This window comes from Mastigoproctus giganteus, chromosome 2 (assembly GCF_048544385.1).
Source record: "Mastigoproctus giganteus isolate SK-2022 chromosome 2, ASM4854438v1, whole genome shotgun sequence".
Classification (NCBI taxonomy): domain Eukaryota; kingdom Metazoa; phylum Arthropoda; class Arachnida; order Uropygi; family Thelyphonidae; genus Mastigoproctus; species Mastigoproctus giganteus.
The window spans coordinates 196,094,831-196,120,863 of record NC_143576.1 but is presented as its reverse complement, the minus strand read 5'-3'; the positions used below and the strand labels follow the sequence as shown (position 1 = coordinate 196,120,863).

Sequence of the window (26,033 nt, the reverse complement as noted above, 5' to 3'; positions counted from 1 at the left end):
CAAATTGCTGCTAGGATAGCATCCACACAGTCTAGGATAGTAGACAGTCTAGGTGTTCATAAAAAAGGTAGAGCTCACTCAGGATATCTGGATGATGTCATTTCATCTTTATAGATTTCAGTCCTTGGGACTAACTTGTGAGCTGTATTATATGTGAGCTGTAAGTGGTGTGCCAACAGAGGGACTGCTCATGAGGTAAGCAGCAGACTAAGACACCAGTGAAGGTGTCAGTCTGCTACTTACAAGTTTAATCCTTATTAAGTCAATGAAAAAGAGGATAGAATATGTTTCAATATACGGCACTTGTAATTATAAAGACAGCTAATATTAATTAAAAAAACATTATTTTTCATAAGTATCCAGTGTTATGTTCTTTTCAGTAATGTTACTTAAATTTTAATTATTAAGCTAACTCTAAACCTGTGTTTCACTAGTACAGGAATCAAACTGAGTGGGTTATTCAATTAATACACTTTTAAATGTCATCTTGAGCATTCTGACATGCATCCCATTATACACTGAGTGGACAGAAATCATAGTGTACCTACCTAGTAATGGGTAGACCCACATTTCGCCCAGACTAGGGAAGTCACACAGGGAGGCATTGGGTCCACTAGTTCAGAAAAGCATTCCAAAGGTATTTCCATCCATATTTGCTGCACCACTGTCCATAATTCCATCACATTCCTGGGTGGAAGATCCAAAGCTCGAACGGACCTTTCCACAGCATCCCAAAGATGCTCCACAGGGTTCATGTCTGGTGAATGGGGAGGCCATTCCATGGTGGTAAAATCTGTGTAATGCTCTTCAAACCATGTTCTAGTTACCACAGCTCTATGGGGAGGTGCACTGTCCTGCTGGAAAAGTCCATTGCCCTGTGGGTGCACAATGACCACGAAGGAATGCAGATGGTCTGCAAGGATGGCCACGTAACCTGGACCGTTCAGAGATGAATCTAGATGAACCAGACATCCCAACATGTTCTAGTTGAACACGCCCCACACCATTACCGACTTTCCATCTGCCTGAACAGTTCCTTGTTGACGTGACGGGCACATAGCTTTGTATGGTTTACGCCAGATAAGCACCCTCCTGTCCACTCGAAATAATTGGAAATGGGACTCATCGGACCAGGAGATCCATCTCCAATCATCCAAGGCCCAGTGCCAATGTACTTTCACCCAGTTGAAGAGTAGAGTCCTGTGTTGTGGTGTTAGCAATGGGACCCTGGTGGATCGGCAGCTCCCATATACTAGCATTAGCATTAGTAGAGGCATTTGATGCAAGAAAGCAAGCTTATGCAGCATCAGCCAAAAAAAAAAAAAAAAAAAAACCACTTCCACTTCACCCCTCTGTTCGTTCAAAATACCTGTCCAGCTGAGCCTTAAACTTATTTAGGCTATCAACCTCCACCACAAGGGATGGAAGTCTGTTCCACCAACCAACCACCCGCTGACTAAAGGCAAATTTCCGCACGTCTATCCTACATCTGTCTTTCCTCAATTTGAATTTATGCCCTCTCAGGTGATTTTTCTGAGCTAGAGGAAGAATCCCATCAGCATTGAGCATGCTTAAACCATTCAAGGCTTTATACACCTCTATCAGATCACCTCGCTGGTGCCTAGTCTCCAGACACTGTAATTTGCAAAACTTAAGCCTTTCTTCGTAAGAGCACCCCTTTGTTCCATTCACTAATCTTGTTGCTCTTCTCTGTACTCGTTCCAGCAGCTCTACATCCTTCTTGAAATGAGGTCTCCAGACCTGTATACAGTACTCTAGGTGTGGCCTGACCATCGCCTTATACAATGGAATAATCACCTCCTTATCCCTGCTGGAAAAATTCCTGTATATCATTGACAATACTCCATGAGCTACTCTTGCAGCCCGTCTGCACTGCTCAGAGAACTTCATATCTGCCTGCACAACCACCCCCAAGTCCCTTTCATTCTCTACCACTGTCAGTGTAGTACCACAGAGTTGATACGTTGCTCTGGGGTTGCTGTTTCCCATGTGTAGTACTTTACATTTATCAATGTTAAACTTCATTTGCCACCTCTCAGCCCATCTGCTCAACCTTTCCAGATCCTGTTGCAGCAGCATAGTGTCAGTAGTGTCCTTGACAACCCTGCCAACCTTTGTATCGTCTGCAAACTTGGACATTAAGCCCGATATACCATCATCAATATCATTTATAAATACAGAAAACAATAATGGACCCAACACTGAGCCCTGAGGGACTATTGTGGCTAATGATAATGATTGCCAGATGGTCTTGGTAAAGATGTTTCTGGCACTTTTCTTGTTGAAGTCGGCAGTGATTTGTGCCACTGTTGCTCTCTGATTGGCTGAAACAATGCGAGACAGAAGTCAAAGGCCACGTTCATCCACCGCCTTTCTCTGCCCACAGCACTGTCCACAATAAGATGTTATTCTGGAAATGCCGTATTCCCAATACACTATTTATACTGTTGAACGGGGATAGTGCAATTTCTGTACCAGCTCCACGATAGTGACTCATACGTTTGGCACCCACTATCATCCTTCTTTCAAACGACGTTTTTTTTGTATTGCGTCACGTATGGTTTGAGCACCAACATTATAATGGTTCTTTAGAGATTTAACGGATGCACTGTTTTCAAACTTTTTAATAATTTGAAGTTTTTGTTTAATTTGAAAGCACAACTCTTGCATTTGTCCATCATTTTCACAATTTCTAAACAAAAAAAAAAAAAAAAAAAAAAGTTACTGTAAAAAAAAAAAAAAAAAATTCCGACATAAATAACGAAACAAAATTTGTCCTTTTGCGGTGCGATGGAACACAACGATCGACGCGACGCACTAAATCAAACTAAACATTTGGTATTGAAGTGTCCCAGTTAATCCAATCCCGGTAAATAAATCAAGAGTCTGCTGTACTTTATTATCACCGTATTTAATGTTGGTAATGTCTTACTGTGTGTTTAATTTATCAATTAAACTTTATTATACATATGTATGTATGTATAATAAAGTTTAGACACCAAGAATTACTGGAAACTTGTTCACAAAAAATTTCAAATTTGAAAATGATGCACTGCCAATTGATGAAATTTGTACTACTTCAGCATTTATAAGAACATCATTTTTCAGTGGAACTTGTGCACCATGTAATTACAAGCAGTCATAGTGTACTTCATCACTGAGCAAAAGAATAAAACCTTTTCCTCTTGTTTTAATACCTCCATGACCTTGACAGTATAAATACCCATGACGAAGTCAGAATCTTGCTGATTTAGTCGGCTGTGGTAATTAATTTACAAAATGGAAGTGGAAGATTCGAACATTGTTAATCAAATTGGTCCAAGAGGCCGTCGCAGACATTCTCTCAAGTATGCCAAGCCGTGCTTTGCTATGTGGGAGTCTAAAACACTGATGGAACTGATATTCGGGTGACACTCAAGTCAAATGGACCTAATTTTGGCGAAACCCAGTCAGTCTGTGACAGCCAAATCCTCTGCTTGCACCTTCATGATGCTGGGATGGCTAGTATCCCAAGTGTGCGAACCAATGTAAGTAGGGATCGAGTTGTGGCACCCAAACCACACGGAGGAATGCCACCCCTCTGTGTTACCAGGCAATACTAGGTGGAAGACAACTCACATCAATCAGTGCAATAACACGCCACTTTACTTATTGAAGGCTTAAAGTCGTGGCACCCATGTTTAGTCTCCAGAACAAAGCTTCAGAAAACCACTTCCAATCTCTTCCATCAAGCAGCATGATCGATGCCTTTTGAGGTTATGATCGACATAATGGCAAGATACAATCTTCCTTACATTTTGAGGATACAGCTCTAAAACAGTGTTCATAGAACAGCTGCTAGATAGTCCATGTATTGAACCTATTGGTAATTCTCTAGGAGGCTACCGAATCAGCTAGTGTATAATTTTGCTGCCTCTACTCTTCCTGATAGTGACTGGAGGGAGTCCAAGTAGTGTGTATGGTGGGGGGGGGCATTGTCGAGGTCACGTTATGTCAACGAGTGCTGGGTATATTCATCGTGTACACCATACCCAAAAATTTCATTACTTCATACAGCTTGTGCTCACCACCTTTTCTTACTTCTGAATACATCATGAATTGTCAAACTAACATAAGAAGCTTATCTATGAAAAGACCTAAACTTCCCAAACACTTCCTCATTCATTTCACAAATATATGTGGTCTCAGTTCTGATCTGATCTGATCTCAATGATGCTCATTTTCACTTGTGGTCTGCCAAACTCCATGTACTTTTTCTAACAGAATCCCAGCTATCGGTTTATTCAACCACTGCTTATCTCAGTTGTCTGAATTATTCGATGTACGATTACTTTTGCTTCAAAGGTGGTACTTGTGCATATGTCCATTCTGATATTCTCTGTTAGACTTGGTAATTTGGCCTCACCTCTTTTTGATCTTCTCTGGCTTAAAATCTCTCTATCACATTCTGTCAAATTCATCTGTTGCCTCTATTGTTCTCTGAACTTCACTGATCACTTGGCACTCTTCACTTCCTCTCATTGAAACCTTCCTAACAGTGAGGTAATTTTCCTTGGTGATTTTAATGTTCACAACTCCAGCTGGCTTCCATTTTCTAGTCACATGGACCCAGCAGGTCGAGATGCTGAGGCTTTTGCAATTACTAATGACCTCACACGGATTGTTCATTTACCTACCAGAATATCAGAAAATCCTAACCATGCAGCCAAAACAACTGATCTTCTCTCACAAACAATTCTTCTAAGTACACAGTCGAGGTGAATGGTCCTCTAGGCACCTCAGATCACAACTGATAATGGTTTCCTCTCCAATGGAGCCTTTCTGTCATGGCCATTCTCAACCTCGTGTTGTTTAGCATTACAAGAATGCAAAATGGGATGATCTGTGAGATTTTTCTTCTTTTTTTCCTTGGTGGGATTACTGCTTCAAATCTTCTGATGTCAACGTTTGCTCAGATCATGTCAGTGAAATTATTCTTGTAGGGATGGAATCCTTTATTTCACACTCCACCTTAAAATCTTTTCCTTTATCTAAATCTTGGTTTTCCAACAAATGTGCCAAGGCCGTTCAAGAGAAGAGTCATGCATATCGTAATTGGCCTGTTTCCAAATCTCCAGGTTCATTTTCTGCCTACACCAACATTCACAATAATTGTAAAGCAGTTATTAATCAGTCCAAAATTGATTTTGAACAGACTAAAAGTAGAAAACTTGCTTCTTGTCCAAATGGAAGCCGAGCATTCTGGTCTCTTTGCCAAAGCTATTGGGTGCAACTTTTGCTCATTTCTGATCCCACCTCTGTCAAAAGTAGATGGTTCTATTGCCACTTCAGCCAAAGTTAAAGCTGACCTGCTAGTGTCCTATTTTTCTTTCAACTCATGTATTGATGACCTTGGTAAACCACTTCCCACCATTCTCAGTGCATTCCATTCAATGCCTCCCATGGTTTTTTTGTCAAAAGGATATCAGATGAATTTTGAACGATCTTGATGTTAAGATACTCCACGTCCTGATGGTATTTCTCCAATTGTTCTCAAAACGTGTGCTCCTGAACTTACTCCTGTTGTGTCACCTTTTTTCACTTTCTTATTCTAAAGGTGTTTTCCTCTCTGCTTGGAAATTTGCCCGTATCCAGTCAGTTTTGAAAAAGGTTGACAAATCCCTCCCATACAATTATCGTCCCATTGCAATTACTTCTACTCTTTCTAAAGTAATGGAGAAATCAATTAACTGCCAACTCTTAAACTACCTAGAACCCTTCCGTCTGATCAACGATCGCCAGTATTGATTCCGTCAGTGTCGATCCACTGGTGATATTCTGGCTTATGTTACCCATTTATGGACTAATTCAATGGAAAGGTATGGTGAAACACAAGTAGTTGCTCTTGACATCTCAAAGGCTTTTGATCGTGTTTGGCATAAAGGTCTTATAAATAAGCTTCCATCTTATAGTTTGCCAACTGTTTTTTGGATTTACGTATCCAGTTTTCTGACTGATTGTAGATGGCTCACTGTCTTCTAACTTCTCCGCTAATGCTGGGGTTCCCCCCAAGGTTTAGTTCTTTCTCCCACTTTTTTCCTCTTGTATATTAATGACCTTCTTTCATTGACTGGAAATCCTATCCAAAGTTTTGCTGATGATAGCACATTGCATTCCACCTGGGGTATCTAATACTAACCCACACATGGGATAGTATTAGATACCCCAGCTGAAGTTGCAGATGAACTCAACGGTTACTTTGCATCGATATTTACAGAAGCAAAACCCTTTAAATCAATGAGAAATTATGGGAGTAAAGTTGAAAAAAATGTAGTTAATCATGTTGAAATTTCACATGTTTATTTAATGAAAATACTTTCAAGCCTACAGGCCAATAAGGCTCCTGAGATTGATGGCATGTACCCTATAATCGTAAGGGAGGCGGCAAGTGAGTACATTGAACCAACGAGGCTAATTGTGAGTGCATCACTGGACTCGGGAGTGATTCCGTTGGATAGGAAAAGAACCAACGTATTTCCAATACATAAGGGCAGTTCTAAGAGTGAAGTGGGAAATTATCGGCTGGTTAGTCTAGTAGTAGTAGTAGTAGTAGTAGTAGTAGTGGCACTTGATGCAAGAAAGCAAGTGTAGGAGCTTATGCAGCATCAGCCAAAAAAAAAAAAAAAAAAAAAAATCACACCATTCCCTCCAAATGCCTGTCCAGTTCCTCCTTAAATTTATTTAACCTATCAACTTCCACAACGACAGATGGAAGTTTGTTCCAGCAATTAACCACCCGCTGGCTAAAGGCAAATTTCCGCACATCTATTCTACATCTGTCCTTTCTTAATTTGAACTTATGTCCCCGTAGGTTCGTATTCTGAACAAGTGGGAGGATCCCATCAGAATTCAGCGTGCTCAACCCATTCAAGGCCTTATAGACCTCAATCAGATCACCGCGCAGGTGCCTAGTCTCCAGCCACTGCAATTTGCAGAACTTAAGCCTCTCTTGGTAAGAGGATCCCTTCATTCCCCTCACCAATCGTGTTGCTCTTCTCTGTACACGCTCAAGCAAATCTACATCCTTCCTAAAATGAGGCCTCCAGACCTGTACGCAGTATTCAAGGCGTGGCCTGACCATTGCCTTATACAGAGGGACAATCACCTCCTTTTCCCTGCTAGCAAAATTCCTATATATCATTGACAAAACCCCATGACCTGCCCTAGCAGCCTGTCTACATTGCTCAGAAAACTTCATATCTGACTGCACAATTACTCCCAGGTCTTTTTCATTTTCTACCACCTTAAGTGTAGTACCACACAGTTGGTACGTTTCTCTGGGGTTACTTCTACCCATATGCAGTACTTTGCATTTGTCAAGGTTAAACTTCAGTTGCCACTTCTTAGCCCATCTGCCCAAATTATCTAGATCCTGTTGCAGTAGCACACTGCCATTACTGTCATTAACAACCCTGCCAACCTTCGTGTCATCTGCAAACTTCGACATTAAGCCTGATATACCTTCATCAATATCATTGATAAATATACAAAACAACAGTGGACCCAACACCGAACCCTGTGGGACTCCACTAATAACATTAGTCCACGAAGAGCAGCACCCATTGATTACCACCCTCTGTCTTCTCCCACTTAACCATCCTTTTATCCATTGTAGCAACTTACCCTTAATACCATTCTGCTCCAATTTGTACAGTAGTCTTCCATGCGCAACAGTGTCAAAAGCTTTCCTGAAATCCAAGTATATGATATCAAAATTATTTTTTGCATCCAGTTCCTTTGTGACCACATCATAATAACCAATCAAATTTGTCAGACAAGACTTTCCCTTAACAAACCCATGCTGTGTCTGAATTATTGCTGCAGTCTTGTCTAGATGATCCTGCAATGCATCTTTAACCAGTGACTCCATTATTTTACCCGGAACAGAAGTTAAACTAACTGGTCTGTAATTATTCGTGTCACCCTTCGAACCTCCTTTGTGAATTGGGGATACATTTGCACATCTCCAGTCCGTGGGAACCTCCCCTGAATCCAAGGATGCTCTCATAATTATGGCTAAGGGTTTGCTTAGTTGCTTTGCCGCCTCCTTTAATATAACTGGATAGATCCCATCCGCCCCAGGTGCCTTTCTTATGTTTAACTTCAACAATTTCTCCTCCACTTTGCTCTCAGTTATTACAAAATCATTAAGCACACTGCTACAATTTGATAACCTTCTTCCATTTTCAAACTGTAATGATTCCTCACGTGTGAATGTAGATGCAAAATACTCATTCAGTTTGTTTGCTATCTGAGCAGGATCATCAACAGTCGAACCATCGATGTCAAGTGGACCAATCATATTCAGCCCCTTCCTTTTTGAGTTTATATAAGTAAAGAAATCCTTGCTGTTTTTCTTAGCATCTTTTGCCAAAGATTTCTCGTAATCCGCCTTTGCCTGCCGAACCTCCTTTGTGACCTGATTACAGACTAGCTTATATCTGCTACAGGCTTCTGCGTCGCCTGATAATTTATATGCATCCCATGCATTTTTCTTCTCTGTCACGAGTCTCATTAGTTCATTTGATAACCATTTAGGCCTAAACCTTGAACAATATTTCTTCATCGGTATGAAAAGTCTAGTAGCTTCCACGATTAATTCCTTGAATGCTTCCCACTTAGAATTTACTGTTTGTAACATCGTCAGTCGATCCCACTGTACAGAATTTAAAAACTGTCTGAGACCACTGTACTCCCCTTTACGGAAGCAAAAACCCTTTCCTTTACCCCTAATGGTAGTTACCTCTTTGAGTAAATCCCACTTCAGCACACTGTGATCACTGCCACCTAGTGGTTCCTTTATCCACCTAGTGGTTCCAAATTCTTAATACACGAATGATCACTGCTGATAACCAGATCAAGAGTATTACTTTCTCTGGTTGCCTCTCGAACATGCTGCTGCAGAAAACAATCATCCAATAAGTCTAACTTCAGTAGCAGGGAAAAACATGGAGACAATGATCAAAGGTGGAACTCAGGTTCATTTATATAGAAATGGAATTCTGAAGGATACTCAGCATGGTTTTGTAAAGGGAAAATCATGATTAACTAATCTTGTTAGCTATTTTGACAGAGTCACTCAAGAGCTGGACTTAGGGAATAATTTCGACCCTGTTCATTTGGATTTCAGTAAAGCATTTGACTCAGTCCCACATGAGCAGTTATTTTATAAGCTGGAACAGGTTGGAATCACGGGGAAAATCCTTAGATGGACAGCTGGATGGCTTCAGAGCAGGAGGCAGAGGGTTGTGATAAATGGTTATTCCTCAGATAGGGTCGACGTAAGAAATGGAGTTCTCCAAGGATCAGTATTAGGTCCACTGTTGTTTTTGATTTTCATAAATGACATCGATGAAGGGATAGAGGGTGATGTCTAAATTTGCAGATGATGTAAAGATTGGTAGAGTAGTTAATGATCACCGCCAAGCAGAGCTTCTTCAGCGTGATGTAGACAGACTTCAGGGATGGTCAGAAAAATGGCAGCTATGCTTTAATCCAGCAAAATGTAAGGTATTGCACCTACGGAACAGTAACCCCAAAATAACTTATACATTTGGTAGAGTTGAACTAAAGCTGGTAGTGGACAAAAAAGACTTGGGTATTACGATACGGTCAGACATTAAGTTCTCTGAGCATTGTAGACTGGTTGCAAGGAAGGCCCATGGTGTCCTATCAATGATTTATCGAAAAATTGCTAGTAGAGATAAGAACATCATAATCCCATTATATAAAGCTATTGTTACACCGCACATGGAATACTGTGTTCAAGTATGGAGACCGCATCTAAAGAAAGACATTGTGCTTCTTGAAATGGTTCAAAGACTGGTAACTCATCTGGTGAGATTGGCAAAAGGGCATCCATATGTGGGTTGCACAGCTTGGAAACTAGGTGATTCGAGGCGACTTATTTGAAGTGTTTAAGGTTCTGAGAGGCAATAGTAAAATGAATGCAGATGAAATTTTCAAGGTTATAAATTATTCTAGAACTAGGAACTATAAATTCAAGTTATGGGGAGAGATGTTTAGACTGGATTGAAGGAAGATTTATTTTTGCCAGAGCTGGACTTATTCCATTATAAATTACTGGAAATGTTACCTACATTGGTGGTTAGAGGCCGACACTTTGGGGAAATTCAAAGGTCAGCTGGATAATTATCTATGGGAGGAGGGAAACACATAGGTTGTCTATTTCCTTTTCTCATATTATTTTTTTGTTTATTATTATTATTTTATTATTATTTTTTTGGCTGATGCAACATAAGCCAATGACTTCCTTGCACCATGTGGCCATTGCTAATACTAATACTTCCAGTTTGAGAAACCTTGCCCTGCACAAAAAAGCTTCAACTTCTTGAATATCCACTACCAATTCCTTAAATCTGTACAAATTGGAAATCTGCCCTACCATGGAATATTGTTCATACACCTGGAGTGGCTAGCTGGGTGGGTAAAGTGCCTGCCTGGCAGCCCAAAGGTCGCGGGTTCGATTCCCGCCTCGGGCTTGGATCAATGTACTGCAAAAACCTTGGGAGGTGCATTATGGCCACAGAAGCCTATGCGCCAACTACCAAAAAAAAAAAAAAAAAAAAAAAAAAAACACCTGGAGTGGAGCCCTCAAAACTGGTCTCTGGCTTCTAGATTCCATTCAAAGAAGGTTAATTAATGACTCATCTCTAACAAAGTCTCTCCACTCTGTCTCATAGATGTTCTGTTTCTGCTGCATGCCTTTTCTATAGATTCTTCCATGAGGCTGACACTTTGGGGAAATTAAGTTATTAATTTTCCCAAAGTGTCGTGTTTTGGGTCTTCATAAAAAAGCAAATGAATTTGCACAAAACTTTCTTTAATATGTCTAGGAGCAATGATGTTAACACAGGGATATGAGGTACACTAAATTAAACAGCTATGTTCAAATTTCATCATAACATTTAAAAGAAATGAGCAAATTGCTTTATTCCAGCCAGAAGAGAGAAATACAAAAAGACTTTCTGTACAACTGAGGATAACATGCCTAGAATTATCAGCTTGCTTGGTCTGTTTACGACTGCTTTTACAAGAAGTTTGCAATTTAGAAGTTCTTTTTCTTGGGAGTTCATTAATTTGTCTTCTTTCAATACTATTTCAAATCATGAACTGAATTTGGATAAAAGTCAGTGGAATCTGCTAGTGATCACTTGTTAAACTTTCCAATTTGGTAACTCTGAAAAGTGCTGATATTGCTTTTCCCACCACTTATAACCTATTCTTTAAATAGACTAGACTTGTCAAAGGATGCTACTGTTCTACTATTTAACATATAATGTTTTACATTATATGTTAACCATATAATGGTTAAAGTGTACATACATGCTTCAAAAAATATATATTTTTTTTACTTTGATTATAGGCATCATTTGAAACTGCTTAATTCTATTTTCCCCCTTAGTACTTCTTTCTAGATAGTAGTAAACATCCATCAAGTATTCATCCATTTTCACAGGAAGGCACAAAGATCCCTTTTCAGCACACATGCAAATTAATAAGATGACAAGGACAGCCTATTACCACAAAGTGCTCAATATCCTCTTTTAATACCCGTCTTACTTCAGTTTTTAGGCCTACCATAACAGATGTATTATCAAGACTAAGTGCCAGACAGCTTTTTAAAGGAATCACACATGCCTTCAGGGGTTGTTCAGAAGAAGATGTTCAACGTTGTACCCTCTAGATTCACCTTCCAATGCTAACATATAAAGCAAACTGCATTTTATTTGACAATTTCTCTATATACAAAAGATCACCACAATGGGACATAGCTTGGAGTCACTTTGATTACTGCAGTCTGTGGCAAATAAAAACAGCTCATTTTTCAGAGCCGTGTCTACCCCTTCTTTTGCTGTCTATGCAATTTTACAAACATTCCATTGTTTTTGTTATTCCACAACAGTTATTTTTTTCTATTTTGCTATTGTGAAACATATTTCTGAACAACACTCTTCCATGATCAGTGCAACTCAGGGTTCAATGACAAAAGATGCAAATAAACATTTAACATGCTGACAACACTGTCACTGTCAAACACAATGTCTATATTTGGATTTCTTTCTCTGCACCGCATGCTGCTATTGTTATGCTTATTTGTTTGCAAATGTCTGATTATCTTGAGTTTCCAGCTACTTGAAATTGAAAAATCACATCAACACATGATAAGGCAAACATGTTACTTTTTTCGGATTTTACAACACAATTGCGATGAAAAATTCTTGTATGTTTTCTGAAATTATGTTGTGTTTCTTTGGCATTTTACTGAAAGACATTGTTAATTAGCTTTGCACTGCACATGTACTATGAAATGATTGCATAACAGACAACACCATTATTATCCACCATTTCATTTTTGCAATGTAGACTACTATAAAACACCTGATGACCAATCCATTAATTAAAATAAGTAAAAATTCAAATTAAAAAAAAAAAAAAAAAAAAAAAAAAAAATCCAATTTCAATGGAATTTTTTATTTTTTTTTTGAAAAGAAAAAGATGGAGAAAACTGAGTTTTTGTAAAAAGACAAACTCGTTGTAAAAGGAATTCCCCGACTTAGGTAAGGATTGCTTTCTGTGAAACGCTGTGTAAGTCGGATTTTATGTAAGTCAGAATTTCCCCCATGCATGTGCAGCACTCGCAACTGTGCTCGCCAAACTGATTGAATCAAAAAAGAAATGTTCGACGAACATGTAAATAGAATTATTTATTGTATTTATTCAATTTTTTTATCTCATGCACAGGAAAAATTACAAGTGTACAATTTAAAAAAAATTTCAAAATTATAAAATTACAAAAAAAGAGGAGACAGGCATAACGTCAGTAAGTTTTACCTCTTGAGCATCGTTGCCAGAATCGACTTTTTCAGCTGATAAGTATGCCACTGCGGAGGTTGAGGGCTGTGGAGATTTAGAAGGGGTCGGCCACTCAACCTTACAAAAGAACATATTAATGGTTGACTGGATGGTGGCTTTTTTCTTTTCATCGCAGATTTCTTTGTAGCAAGCAAGCATAATCACTCACCCCTCTTAACTCTGTTAACTTTTAAGAATCGTTCACTGTCAGGATCCATCTTCTCAAACCTCGCCATTGCCATCTTTCTGGTGTCTCATTTGGTTCATCTTGAGCTTCATCAGCATTTTCTTCTTTCACTATCGCTGCCTGCAAGTCAATAAGTTCTTTGTTAGATAATTCCTTCTCTTCTTCCTCTATTAACTCTTCCATGTCTTTGGCATCAACCTCCAACTGAAGTAGCTCTGCAACATTTACAATCTTATCTGTAACCTCTTCATATGATTCGTCTTTTTCAAATCCTTCAAAGCCTTTTACGTGCTGTGGGCATATTTTCTTCCATGCAACATTTAAGCAACTTTTAGTAATTTCTGCCCAGGCCTTATTAATGTTTAAGATGGCGTGGTAAATATTGTAAGATTTCCAAAAGTCTCTTAATGTAAAATTTTTCTCACCGTCTACTGCAGACAATGCCTGAGCAAATGCTGTGAGTAAATAGTATGCTTTTAAATTCGAAATAACACCCTGATCCATAGGTTGGATGAGTGAAGTCATGTTTGGCAGTAGAAATATGACTCTTACGTTCGAATTGAAATCATCTAGATGCGTAGGATATCCAGGAGCATTATCTAATAGAAGCAAAATCTTGAAAGGAATGTAGTCGTCTATACAATATTTTTCAACCTCGGGAATGAAGCAGCATTTAAACCAATCCTCAAAGAGAGATATTGTTATCCGTGCTCTCTGGTTCGATCGGAAATGCATGGGTAGGGTGGCTTTACTGATGCCCTTAAATGCACAAAGATTTACAGAATGGTACACAAGCAATGATTTTAATCTGTAATCTCCCACTGCATTAGCCCCAAGCAAGAGCATGGCCCTATCTCTTGAAGCCTTGAAATCTGGCATTGTATTTTCCTCTTTGGCAATGTATGTTCGATCCGGCATTTTTTTCCAATACAGAGCAGTCTCGTCAACATTAAAAATTTGCTGCATTGAACAGCTGCGTTCATCAATAATTTTTTCCAACACATCACAAAATTTCTCTACAGCTGCAGAATTGGCACTGGTGACTTCACCGCATAATTTAACATTGTGGAAACCAGCCTGATGCTTTAACATATTAAACCACCCGTTGCTTGCCATGAACTTGGGTTGGGGTACCCAGTACTTATCCTTAATATCTTTATAAATACTTATTTCTTTTGCTTGAATAGTCATTAGACTCAGGGGCGCTTCGCTTCTGAATCATTTTCCATCCATATTATTAATAGCTGTTCCGTTCCATCTTCCATATAGCTTGTTATTGTTATGTTATTTGTTATTTGGTTTTTAGGAGCATTAGCAACTAAGGCCATATTGCTCCGGGATATGCGGTGGTCATTCCTTGACCTTTCCGCATACTCCGTATTTGGTGGTGACGGGCTCGAACCCCGGTCTAATCAAGAAGCATGTGCTACGCACTGCTGCTCCTTCCCACCTGGCTACGGAGGCGCCCCTTCCATATAGCACTTGAACGCTGTTTTGTGATCACTGTTGATCTTAAGTGCATTGATCCTTTGACATGTTCTTTTATACACGCACTGTCCTTTAAAATAGTATTCACTGCTGAAGCAGTGAGACCGAATTCACTTGCAATAAATGACAAACTTTGTCCTGCTTTGTAATTCTTAATCATTTTCATCTTCATTTCTAAATCAATTTTGTTTCATTTCCTTGCACTTTTCGTTGGTCACTTTCCCTTCATCATTGTAATACGTAAATATGAATGAAAAGAAGTTTCTGAAAATTTGTTTTTTATATGATTGAAGATTTCAGTGAAGGGAAACACATTTCACCATAATAGCATAAAATCCCACACAATTGCAGTTATTGGTATTATCATAAATGCAATAAGATTAAATTTACTAAGGCTTTCCTATTTTGTTTTATGGTAGTGACCTCCAGAAAAATACCACAAAGGTATTCAAAATTGATTCTTATAACGGAACATATGATAATGATGAAAGGGTAGTGCAATTTCCATTATAAAAATAACCTTTTAGAGAGATAAATAGCTTAGTAATATAGTGAAATTTTCAACTTCCAAGGACTTGAAACGAAAAGTTTTCACCGGCCGGAAAAACCTCACGTAAAGTCAAATTTCTGTAAGTCGAGTATTACATAAGTCGGGGAGTTCCTATATATTACAACAGTGAGACTGAAAAGAGTCAAATTGTGTAAAAAATGCAGATTCTCTATCATAAATCCAGAGAGTTGGCAGCTATGCCTATGTCTGAGTGGCAACATGTTTATGATATCCTTGAAATACTGATTAAGTCATGAAATATTTGATGACTTAACTAACACCTAATTCATCAAATTTATTTACTCTGCTCCTAGTGTCACTGCACAAGCAAGTAAATGTTTTCCTACTTTTCTCTTTGTAAGTTTAACACAGCCCATATATTTGCTTATCCTCCCATGAAGGCAACCAGCAGGCCTTGTGTAATTCTGTTACCACGCCTTGCTTTCCCAGATACTGCACATTGCAATAGAAGAACTGAAAGAATCAATTTCACCTCTACTTGCATCTGCCATTAAACTATTACTTGGCACATCACCCTCAAAACTAGCAGTTTCCTACCCACCTAACACTATCAGATAGCATCACCAAATATTTTTGGAATCCTGTTTATGTATAATCTATCCTTATATAACAATCCCCTCTGTTAACAAGCACAAGCCATGATGAGAAAAATTCTGCCCCATGAGCAATGCACAATCTCTCCAAGACTGAACTGAATGACAAGGCTCTCATCGTGTACTTCCTCCTATCATGTCTGGGAAAAATTCCAGACAATTTTAAATTTGTTGTAACTGAATTAAGAAATTTCTTTCCTCCACAGAAAGAAATTAAGTAATTTCTTTCTGTGGAGGAAACACAGAAAGAGACACTACACAACTGTAGTATCCCTAATATTGTTGAAACCAGTCTGATATTACATGCATAAACATGAAATGAGAAGGTAAGGGAATAAACTCCGGTTTAAGCTCCTATTAAATAATCACTAATTAACAATTATAATAAAAATGATTTCAAAAATTTATTTTGGAACCAGAGTTAAGAAATCCTACTCTGCATTTAATTTCCTCTTGATTTAGGATACGGCCCTTTTCCCAATGGTGATCAGTTGTTGGGGATTCTTCTGTTAATGTTCCTATACATTCCATTACTGGCATACGTACTCCAAAATTTCCTTGAATTACATCCTCTAGAAATGATATTGATTGCTCAGCCTCCTCACGTATCTAGGAAATAAACAGAATAAAAAATAGACAATTTTAAAATTTTATGAAAACAACAATTAACAAAGACATTAAGAAAATCCAAAATGATGTTTTTATTTTTTTAATCAACTAATATGCTGAACAAAATACCTTCCATAACACTTTCATTACAATCCACTCAAATTTTCTCTCAAAACACACACACACACACACACACACACACACACACACACACACACACACACACACACACACACACACACACACACACACACACACAATTTCAAAACTCTACTAACAAATTTTACTCACACCACAATAAGAAAAAATTCTGTGAACTTTCATCAAACATCATGTTTTCCACAAGAAGGCAATCTACACACAAATAGTGCAAATAATGTCAGAGCTATTTGTGTAAGCATGCTATTTGCACATGGTTACAATACATTTGTGTCTAATAAATATACCATCATAAGATGGGCAAGTACACTCATAGAAATAGCTGCTATGCATCTTTCCTCCTCAAAACGTTTTTATGTAAATATAATTATACATTTTAATTTTTTATTTTATTTTACCTTTATGCTTTTCATTTTATTTCGCCATTGCAGTCTGGTCAGAAATAAGGATTATTTCTGACCAGACTGCTATTTTTTTTTTTTTTTTTTTTAGGAGCATTAGAAACTAAGGCCATATTGCTCCGGGAATATGCGGTGGTCATTCCCTGACCTTCCCGCATCCTCCGTATTTGGTTGGGACGGGATCAAACCCGGGTCTAATCAAGAAGCGTGTGCTACGCACTGCTGCTCCTTCCCACCTGGCTACGGAGGCGCCCGACCAGACTGCAATGAGAGTAATTAAGTTCTTATGTTAATGTCTATAGACATACTGTATTTCCATCATCTGCTTGCGTGATAGTCATCAGCTATGAAGGCTATTTGAAAGTTAAGGTTTAAACATAATTAAACAACAAAGTCAACTATCACACTTGAGCATTTTTTGCACTGTTATTATTGCAACCATACCATTCAAACATCATAATAAGTATAATGCCTTTCAAAAAATTGCTTAATTTGATTACAAAATGCACCTTTCAAACAGCACAATAAATAAACAAAAGTCATATCTTTGATATAAAATTCAGAGACATTGCCTTCATCCAGATTTCAACAGTTTAACTTATTTGTCATTACTATTCTTGCCAGATGTTTTTTTCAAAGTCAATTTATTATTGGTATTAATAGTTCCAAATGTGCACTCATTACTGTAAGTGTATTATGTCTGTAGAAGTAAGTGTTCATGGGCTTTGCATGTTGTATGGACTGAAAATACTGGAATAACTCACATATAATATATTTTTTTATTAGGTTATATATATATATATTTTTTTTTTCACTCGTTCATCTTTTTTCTCACACACAGGGGGGGGGGATGCAATTGTTTGTAATGTAAATTTAAATACTAATGGTTACATTTCTTCTATAGCTTTATTGTTCTGAATATGCTCTGTAATAATAGCATTTTATAATTTTTATTTGAAATAAAATGTGTCTTCCTAACAATAACACATTTTTTTACAAATTCTGTAATATCTTGTCTTTACTTGAGGACTACATAACTTCCATAAATATAACAAAATAAGTTCAGATTGCTCAAACACTTGTTTGAAGACATTTTACTTACTGTTTAGCACAAGTTTGGCATGATAATCTCAAGAATAAACTGAGCTCACACTGATAAAACTGCTGTATGTAGCCTCAAGGTCAAGAAACAAATGACTGAAGGCAATGTTGGCAACGTGCGAAATTTAGTTTACAAATTCCCAGCATTTCATAACCTAATACATTCAATGATACAACTTGTGCCATCAACTTAAGTGATTTGTGATAGAAAAATCCTCCCCTGAGATTGTCTAACTACAGCCTCAAATAAAGAAGACTAGACATTCCTGCAGTTGTAAACAGAAAATGTACCAGATCTCCCCAAACAACTCTTAGACTGCAATATATCATGCCGATTAGGGTGCCATGGAAGGCTAAAAATTCTGAAAATGAAAGGCAGAAGGAGGAGATTAGGGCTGCATTGTGGATGGGCAAAAAACGCCCACTCATAACAGTTTAACCAATATCATGCATAAATGAGAGTGTGAGGGTTTTTTTTTTTTTTTTTTTGCTATGACTGTTGGACCATAAACTAACAGCTACTGATGAATTTCTGTAGACTTTGTTCCTCTGGCAAGAAGAACTCAGATAATTGTGCATACGTCTTCATTTTTCCACATTTCAAGAAGGGCAGCCATATTGGTTTAGTCATCTAATATTTTGTAAAAAGAAAACAAATGCTACATATATGTGCTTTTATTTGAAATTGGCTGTTTGAAAAGTAAGATATAAGATGTTTCAGGACTTCTCCAGAATATTTAGCATTAGCATTAGTAGAGGCATATGATGCAAGAAAGCAAGCTTATTCAGCATCAGCCAAAAAAAAAAAAAAAAAAAAAACCCTCTCCCATTTCACCCCTCCGTTCGTTCGAAATACCTGTCCAGTTGAGCTTTAAATTTGTTTAGGCTATCAACTTCAACAACAAGTGATGGAAGTCGGTTCCACCAACCAACCACCCGCTGGCCAAAGGCAAATTTCCGCACATCTATCCGACATCCGTCCTTCCTCAATTTGAATTTATGCCCGCTGAGGTGATTATTCTGAGAAAGATGAAGAATCCCATTGGCATTGAGCATGCTCAAACCATTCAAAGCCTTATACACCTCTATCAGATCACCTTGCCGGTGCCTAGTCTCCAGACTCTGTAATTTGCAAAACTTAAGCCTTTCTTCGTAAGAGCAACCCTTTGTTCCATTTACTAATCTTGTTGCCCTTCTCTGTACCCGTTCCAGCAGCTCTACATCCTTCTTGAAATGAGGCCTCCAGACCTGTATACAGTACTCAAGATGTGGCCTAACCATTGCCTTATACAAGGGAATAATCACCTCCTTATCCCTGCTAGAAAAATTCCTGTATATCATTGACAAGACACCATGAGCTACTCTTGCAGCTCGTCTGCACTGCTCAGTGAACTTCATATCTGCCTGCACAATTACCCCCAGGTCCTTTTCATTCTCCACCACTGTCAGTGTAGTACCGCAGAGTTGATACATTGCTCTGGGGTTACTGTTACCCATATGTAGTACTTTACATTTGTCAATGTTAAACTTCATTTGCCACCTCTCAGCCCATCTGTTCAACCTTTCCAGATCCTGTTGCAGCAGCATAGCGTCAGTAGTGTCCTGAACGACCCTGCCAACCTTTGTATCATCTGCAAACCTAGACATTAAACTTGATATCCCATCATCAATATCATTCATAAACACCGAAAACAACAATGGACCCAACACTGAACCTTGAGGAACTCCACTAATAACATTAGTCCACGTTGAGCAGTGTCCATTGATTACCACTCTCTGTCTTCTGCCACTCAACCATCCCCTTATCCATAGCAGCAATTTGCCTCCAATGCCACACTGCTCCAATTTGTGCAGCAGTCTACCATGTGCAACAGTATCAAAAGCCTTTCTAAGATCCAAATATATAATATCAAAGTTATTCCCTGCATCCAGTTCTTTTGTGACTACATCATAGTATCCAATAAAATTGGTCAGGCAAGACCTGCCCTTAACAAAACCATGCTGCGTCTCAGCTATAACTGAATTCTTGTCTAGATGATCCTGCAGTGCTTCTTTAACCAGTGCCTCCATTAATTTACCTGGAACTGAAGTTAAACTAACAGGTCTATAATTACTTGTGTCAGCCTTTGATCCTCCTTTGTGAATTGGGGTTACATTTGCACATCTCCAGTCTATGGGTACCTCCCCTGAGTCCAAAGAAGCTCTCATAATTATGGCTAGGGGTTTGCATACTTCCTTTGCTGCCTCCTTTAATATAACTGGATAGATCCCATCCACCCCAGGTGCCTTTTTTATGTTTATCCTCAACAATCTCTCCTCCACTTTCCTCTCAGTTATTACAAAATCATCCAGCTCACTGCCAATGTTTACTTTACCTACATCATTCTCCTTCCTGAATAACTCCTCATGCGTGAATGTAGATGCAAAATACTCGTTTAGATTGTTAGCCACCTGAGCAGGATTCTCAACTGTTGAACCATCAATATCCAGTGGACCAATCTGATTTATCCCTTTCCTTCTCGAGTTCAAGTATGTAAAGAACTCCTTTCTGTTTTTCTTTGCATCCTTTGCCAAGGATTTTCCGTAGTCTGCCTTTTCCTGCCTAATCTCCTTTGTGACTTGGTTACAGACCAACTTATATCTATCATAGGCTTCCATGTCACCCATTAATTTGTATGTATCCCATGCATTTTTCTTCTCTGCCACATGTCTCATTAGTCCATCTGACAACCATTTAGGCCTAAACCTTGAACAATATTTCTTAGTTGGTATGTAAAGCCTGGTAGCCACCAAGATTAGTTCCTTGAATGCTTCCCATTTTGAGTTTGCTGTTGGTAACATCATCAGTTGGTCCCACTGTATAGAATTTAAATACTGTCTCAGACCATCATAGTCGCCTTTACGAAAACAAAAACCCTTCCCTTTACCTCTGATGGTAGTTACCTCCTTGAGTAAATCCCACTTCAACACACTGTGATCACTGCCACCTAGTGGTTCATTTATCTGCAGGTTCTTAATGCATGAAGAATCACTACTGATAATCAGATCAAGAGTATTGCTCCCTCTTGTTGCCTCGCGAACATGCTGATGTAGAAAACAATCATCCAATAAATCCACAAAAGCCTTGCTACTGTGTGAGTGACCAGCCCCCAAATTCCAGTCAATATCTGGGAAATTAAAATTCCCCATTATAAGACTCTCTGATTTACTGGCCCACTCTATTTCCCTGTATAATATATTATTATACTCATCAGAGTCATTAGGCCTATAGCACACTCCTACTCTCAATTTTGATTTCCCTATGCTTATGTCACACCAAACTGACTCGACACTGCCCTGTCCATCGATGTCAACTGGCTTCACTTCCTTTGACTTTATGTGCTTCTTAATTAATAGCATAACACCTCCTCCCCTCCTGTCCTGTCTATCCTTTCTATATACATTGTATTCCCCAAATTCCAGTTCCGCATTACTTATATCTGTGTGACACCACGTCTCTGATATCCCAACAATATCTGCCTTTGATGTTTTGAGCAATACCTCAAATTCATCAAATTTATTTACCAAACTCCTAGCATTGGTGTACACGCAGGTATACATGCACCTGTTTCTATTCTTAGCTACCCTAACACAACCCATGTGTTTACTTGTAACGCAATGACTACCAGCAGTCTCTGAAATATCCTGCATATTGTTTTTCAGACTTCTGCTCATTTGAATAGAAGCAGTGCAAGAATCACTTCCACCTCTGCCATTGGCTACTGTTAATCTATTAGTCCTTGTATCCCCCCCCAACTAGCAGTTTTCCGACCCACCTAACACTGCCTCGACAGCATCAGCAAAAATTCTTGCACCCTTTCTATTTAAGTGTATCCCATCCCTGTAGAAGCAATCTCTCCTGTTAACAAGTACAGTCCAGGCTGAAAAAAATTCTACCCCTTGAGCCTTGCACAATCCCTCCAGGGCCGAATTGATCGACAAGGCTCTCATCATATACTCCCTCCTATCATGTCTGGGCAGAATTGCAGACACTTTCAAGTTCAACCCTAATTCACGGCTTTTTTTCAACAGTGACCTGTACTTGCTAAGTAATTCCGCCGGTCTCCTACTCTTAATATCATTAGTGCCAACGTGTACAACTATATCACCTTTTGTGCCCTTAAAAGATGATATCCGCTCTACAACGTCATCAACCTTTGCCCCTGGCAGACATACCCTGGTCCTATTCCACCTATCCTTTTTACAAAGCATGTTCCCTGTTTCCCTGACAATAGAGTCACCAACAACTACTAGTTCCTGTGGGACCAGCACATTCTGCCTAGGGGGCTGCCCCTGTGTTGCCTGATGACCAAGTGCAAGCTCTGGCGTTGATGTGGGCAGCTGAGAGCTTGATGGGCCCCTCAATTTATTTCCTTCGAGGGCATCCACCCTGTCCTTCAAGGTCTCATAAAGGCCCATAACAACGCTGAGTTGTCGCCTGATTTCCTTGCACTCCTTACATCGTGCACACACAAAGACATCCCCCTTGGCAGTATCATGTCCCGTACCCGACTGCTCCGCAAACATCAAGCAAACAGTGCATTTTAATAGACTGTGATTCAGAGGGCAACTGTCCCCCTCAGTTCTCCCCTGAACCACAGCACTCCCATTAGCTTGAGCCTTTTGCTTTGCTGCTCTGGTCAGAGTCATGATTCCAATTTAATTCAATAAAATTTAAAACAAAAATTAAATCCTTAAGTTATATCCCAAAACAGTTATGTTATATATATATATATATATATATATATTTTTTTTTTTTTTTTTTTTTTTTTCGGTATCTAGTGTTCCCTTTATACAACTTCCGTATCACGTGTACCACTATAGTTATGTATTAATTATTTGTTACGATTAAGTCGTTATATATATTTATAGAGTTTTGTTAAAAATACAGTTTAATTGACAATAAAGTTTATCAAGATTAATAGATTTACTGATTAATTGACAATATTATATTATGCAGTATACTACACTAAGCTTATGCTATCGTGTAAAAATGGCGGGAATTCACGAACAGTATTTCTACGGACTCGTAAGTATTGATTAGCTTCGAAATCTCGCTATCTCAATTTAGAATAAACTAAGGATCCTGACTAGGTCTATAATCTACTTATAGAAGATAATTTGATATAACAATTGGTTAATAAATCGACTAAATTTGGTTAAAAGACCTCTCGTTCAATTTGTGACACGTGGATTTGATACCATTACCGATACTAAGTAATATCTACGAAATCTCTGTCTAAGTTAAACTTTAAACTAAGTATCGTAACTAGGAATATAAAGCTACTCTAGAAAATAAGTTAATATGACAATTTAAACTAATAAAGCAGAAAATAAATCAGGAAAAACTTCTCTGTTTGAAGAGCTTTAAGGAGCAATGTCTGCACATGCTATCCTCGCACCCAGATTTGTTACTTTTCAAAACAATCCTCGTATTTATTAAGCGATTTAGAAAGAAGCTAATGATCAGTCTGTTCTTGAAAAGGTACTGAAAGCAGTGGCATTACTAGAAGAAGTGTTGGGGGGGAGGAGGCTACTTTCAGCAGCTCAAGTTGGTTTTAGTCACTGTAATACGTCAAGAGTCAAAGAACATTTCTTGAGTGCATTATACAAAATAAAATCATGTGACTCAGCATGAAATGATATCTTCTTCCCCATATCTTAGTCTCATATATTAATGTTTCCCCTACCAGTGACAATCACTCGAAGAAATGCATACGAAACAAATAAATCTAAGATTAATAGGAATGGGGGCACAACAGTTCATCCAGCTCTACAGATCCTTATTATGATCCTCAGAACTAGTGGAAATAAGGATTGGGGGCAAGAAGGTGGCACAACAATATAAATAAATCATTTTAGTATTAAAACATGGAAGGATTTACATGAAACAGTGCTCCCCTCCCTGTATAGGGACAGATGAACTGTGTCATGCGCTGTGCATCAAACATGATTCCAGTTTGTATGCTACACTCAGAGGACAGTCCACGATCCCTGATACATATAATCCTATCAATACATTACAGCATGTGAGACTATCTGATGAAAGCTTCAATTTGCATTTTAAGAAAACTTCTCTGATATTTTACTGCCAATTAAAAATCTGAACTATATTTCTAATGGAAATTTTGAAAGTTACTTGAAATTTGCTCTATCATATCAGAATTTTTTACAAATAAAAAAACAATATATTAGTGAAGGTGCTACTTGTTTATTTTGTATTTTTACATAAAAATACCTGATAAAAAACGTGAAGTGGTGGAACCCATTAAGTGGCTTGAAGTGGTGGAACCCATGTTTAGTCTCTAGAGCTAAGTTCCAGTCAACCCTTCCCTATCTCTTCCATCATGCAGTATGATTAATGACTTTTGAGGTTATGATGAACATCGTGGCGAGATCCAATATTCCTTACATTTCGAGGGTACAGCTCTAAAACGGTGTTTGCAGGCTGGCCGCTAGTTAGTACACCGGACCGAACCTATTGGTAACTCTCTAGGAGGCTTCCGGATCAGCTAGTGTATAATCTTGCTACCACTACTCTGCCAGATAGTGACTGGAGGGAGTCCGAGTAGTGTGTATGCAGGGAGCATTGTCAAGGCCACGTTACGCCAAGGATCTGGGTATATTTTTATAATGTGTACGCCATATCCAAAAATTTCATTACTTCATACAGCACATCCCACCCACTTTTTCTTAGTACTGAATACACCATGAATTGTCAAACTAATAGAGCAAGCTTATCTGCGAAAAGATCTAAACCTCCCAAACACTTCCTAATTCATTTCACGAATATACGTGGTCTCAATTCTAATCTCAATGATGTCCATTTCCACTTGCAGTCTGCCAGACCCCATGTACTTTTTCTGACAGAATCTCAGTTATCGGTTGATTCAACTACTACTCATTTCAGATGCCCAAATTATTCACTGTATGATTCCTTTCGCCTCAAAGGTGGTACTTGTGCATATGTCCATTCTGATATTCCCTGTCAGAGACTTGGTAATTTGGAATCTCTTCTCTTTGATCTTCTCTGGCTTAAAATCTCTCTACCACATTGTGTCAAATTCATCTGTTGTCTCTACCATTCTCCCAACTCTACTAATCACCTGGAGCTCTTTGACTTCCTCTCTTTGCAACTTGACTTTCTCCAGTCCAAATTTCCTAACAGTGAGGTAATTTTTCTTGGTGATTTTAATGTTCACAACTCCAGCTGGCTTCCGTTTTCTAGTCACACTGACCCAGCTGGTCGAGATGCTGAGGCTTTTGCAATTACTAATGACCTTGCACAGACTGTTCATTTACCTACAAGAATACCGGACAATCCTAATCATACAGCCAATACGCTTGATCTTTTTCTCACAAACAACCCTTCTAAGTACACGGTCGAAGTGAGAGGTCCTTCAGGCACTTCAGATCACAACTTGGTGATTGTCTCTTCTCCAATGGAGCCTTTATCTCATGGCTATTCCCAACCTCGTGTTGTTTGGCATTACAAGAATGCAAAATGGGATAACCTGCGAGTTTTCTTTTCTTCTTTTCCTTGGTTGGATTACTGTTTCAAAACTTCTGATGTCAACGTTTGCTCAGATCGTGTCAGTGAAATTATTCTTGCAGGAATGGAATTCTTTATCCCACACTCCACTTTAAAATCTTGTCCTTTATCTAAACCTTGGTTTTCCAATAAATGTGCTAAGGCTGTTCAAGAGAATAATGTTGCATATCGTAATTGACTTGTTTCTAATTCTTCAGTTTCATTTTCTGTCTACACCAAAGCTCGCAACAATTGTAAAGCAGTTATTAATCCGTCCAAACTAGAGTTTGAACAGGCTAAGAGTAGAAAACTTGCTTCTTGCCCTAATGGTAGCCGAGCATTCTGGTCTCTTGCCAAAGCTATTGGCTGCAACTTTTGCCCGTCTCTGCTCCCACCTCTGTCCAAACCAGATGGTTCT

The 26,033-nt window shown here is 38.6% G+C and overlaps 1 protein-coding gene across 1 annotated transcript in view; it reads right to left on the bottom strand.

The window, feature by feature from the left end:
- Nucleotides 1-26,033, bottom strand: part of IntS8 (integrator complex subunit 8) — a 232,475-nt gene that overhangs the window by 157,488 nt on the left and 48,954 nt on the right. The window contains exon 7 of the mRNA XM_090368890.1: nt 16,211-16,384. Coding sequence (XP_090225016.1) covers nt 16,211-16,384 — 174 coding nt within the window. The remainder of the gene's footprint in view (nt 1-16,210; nt 16,385-26,033) is intronic.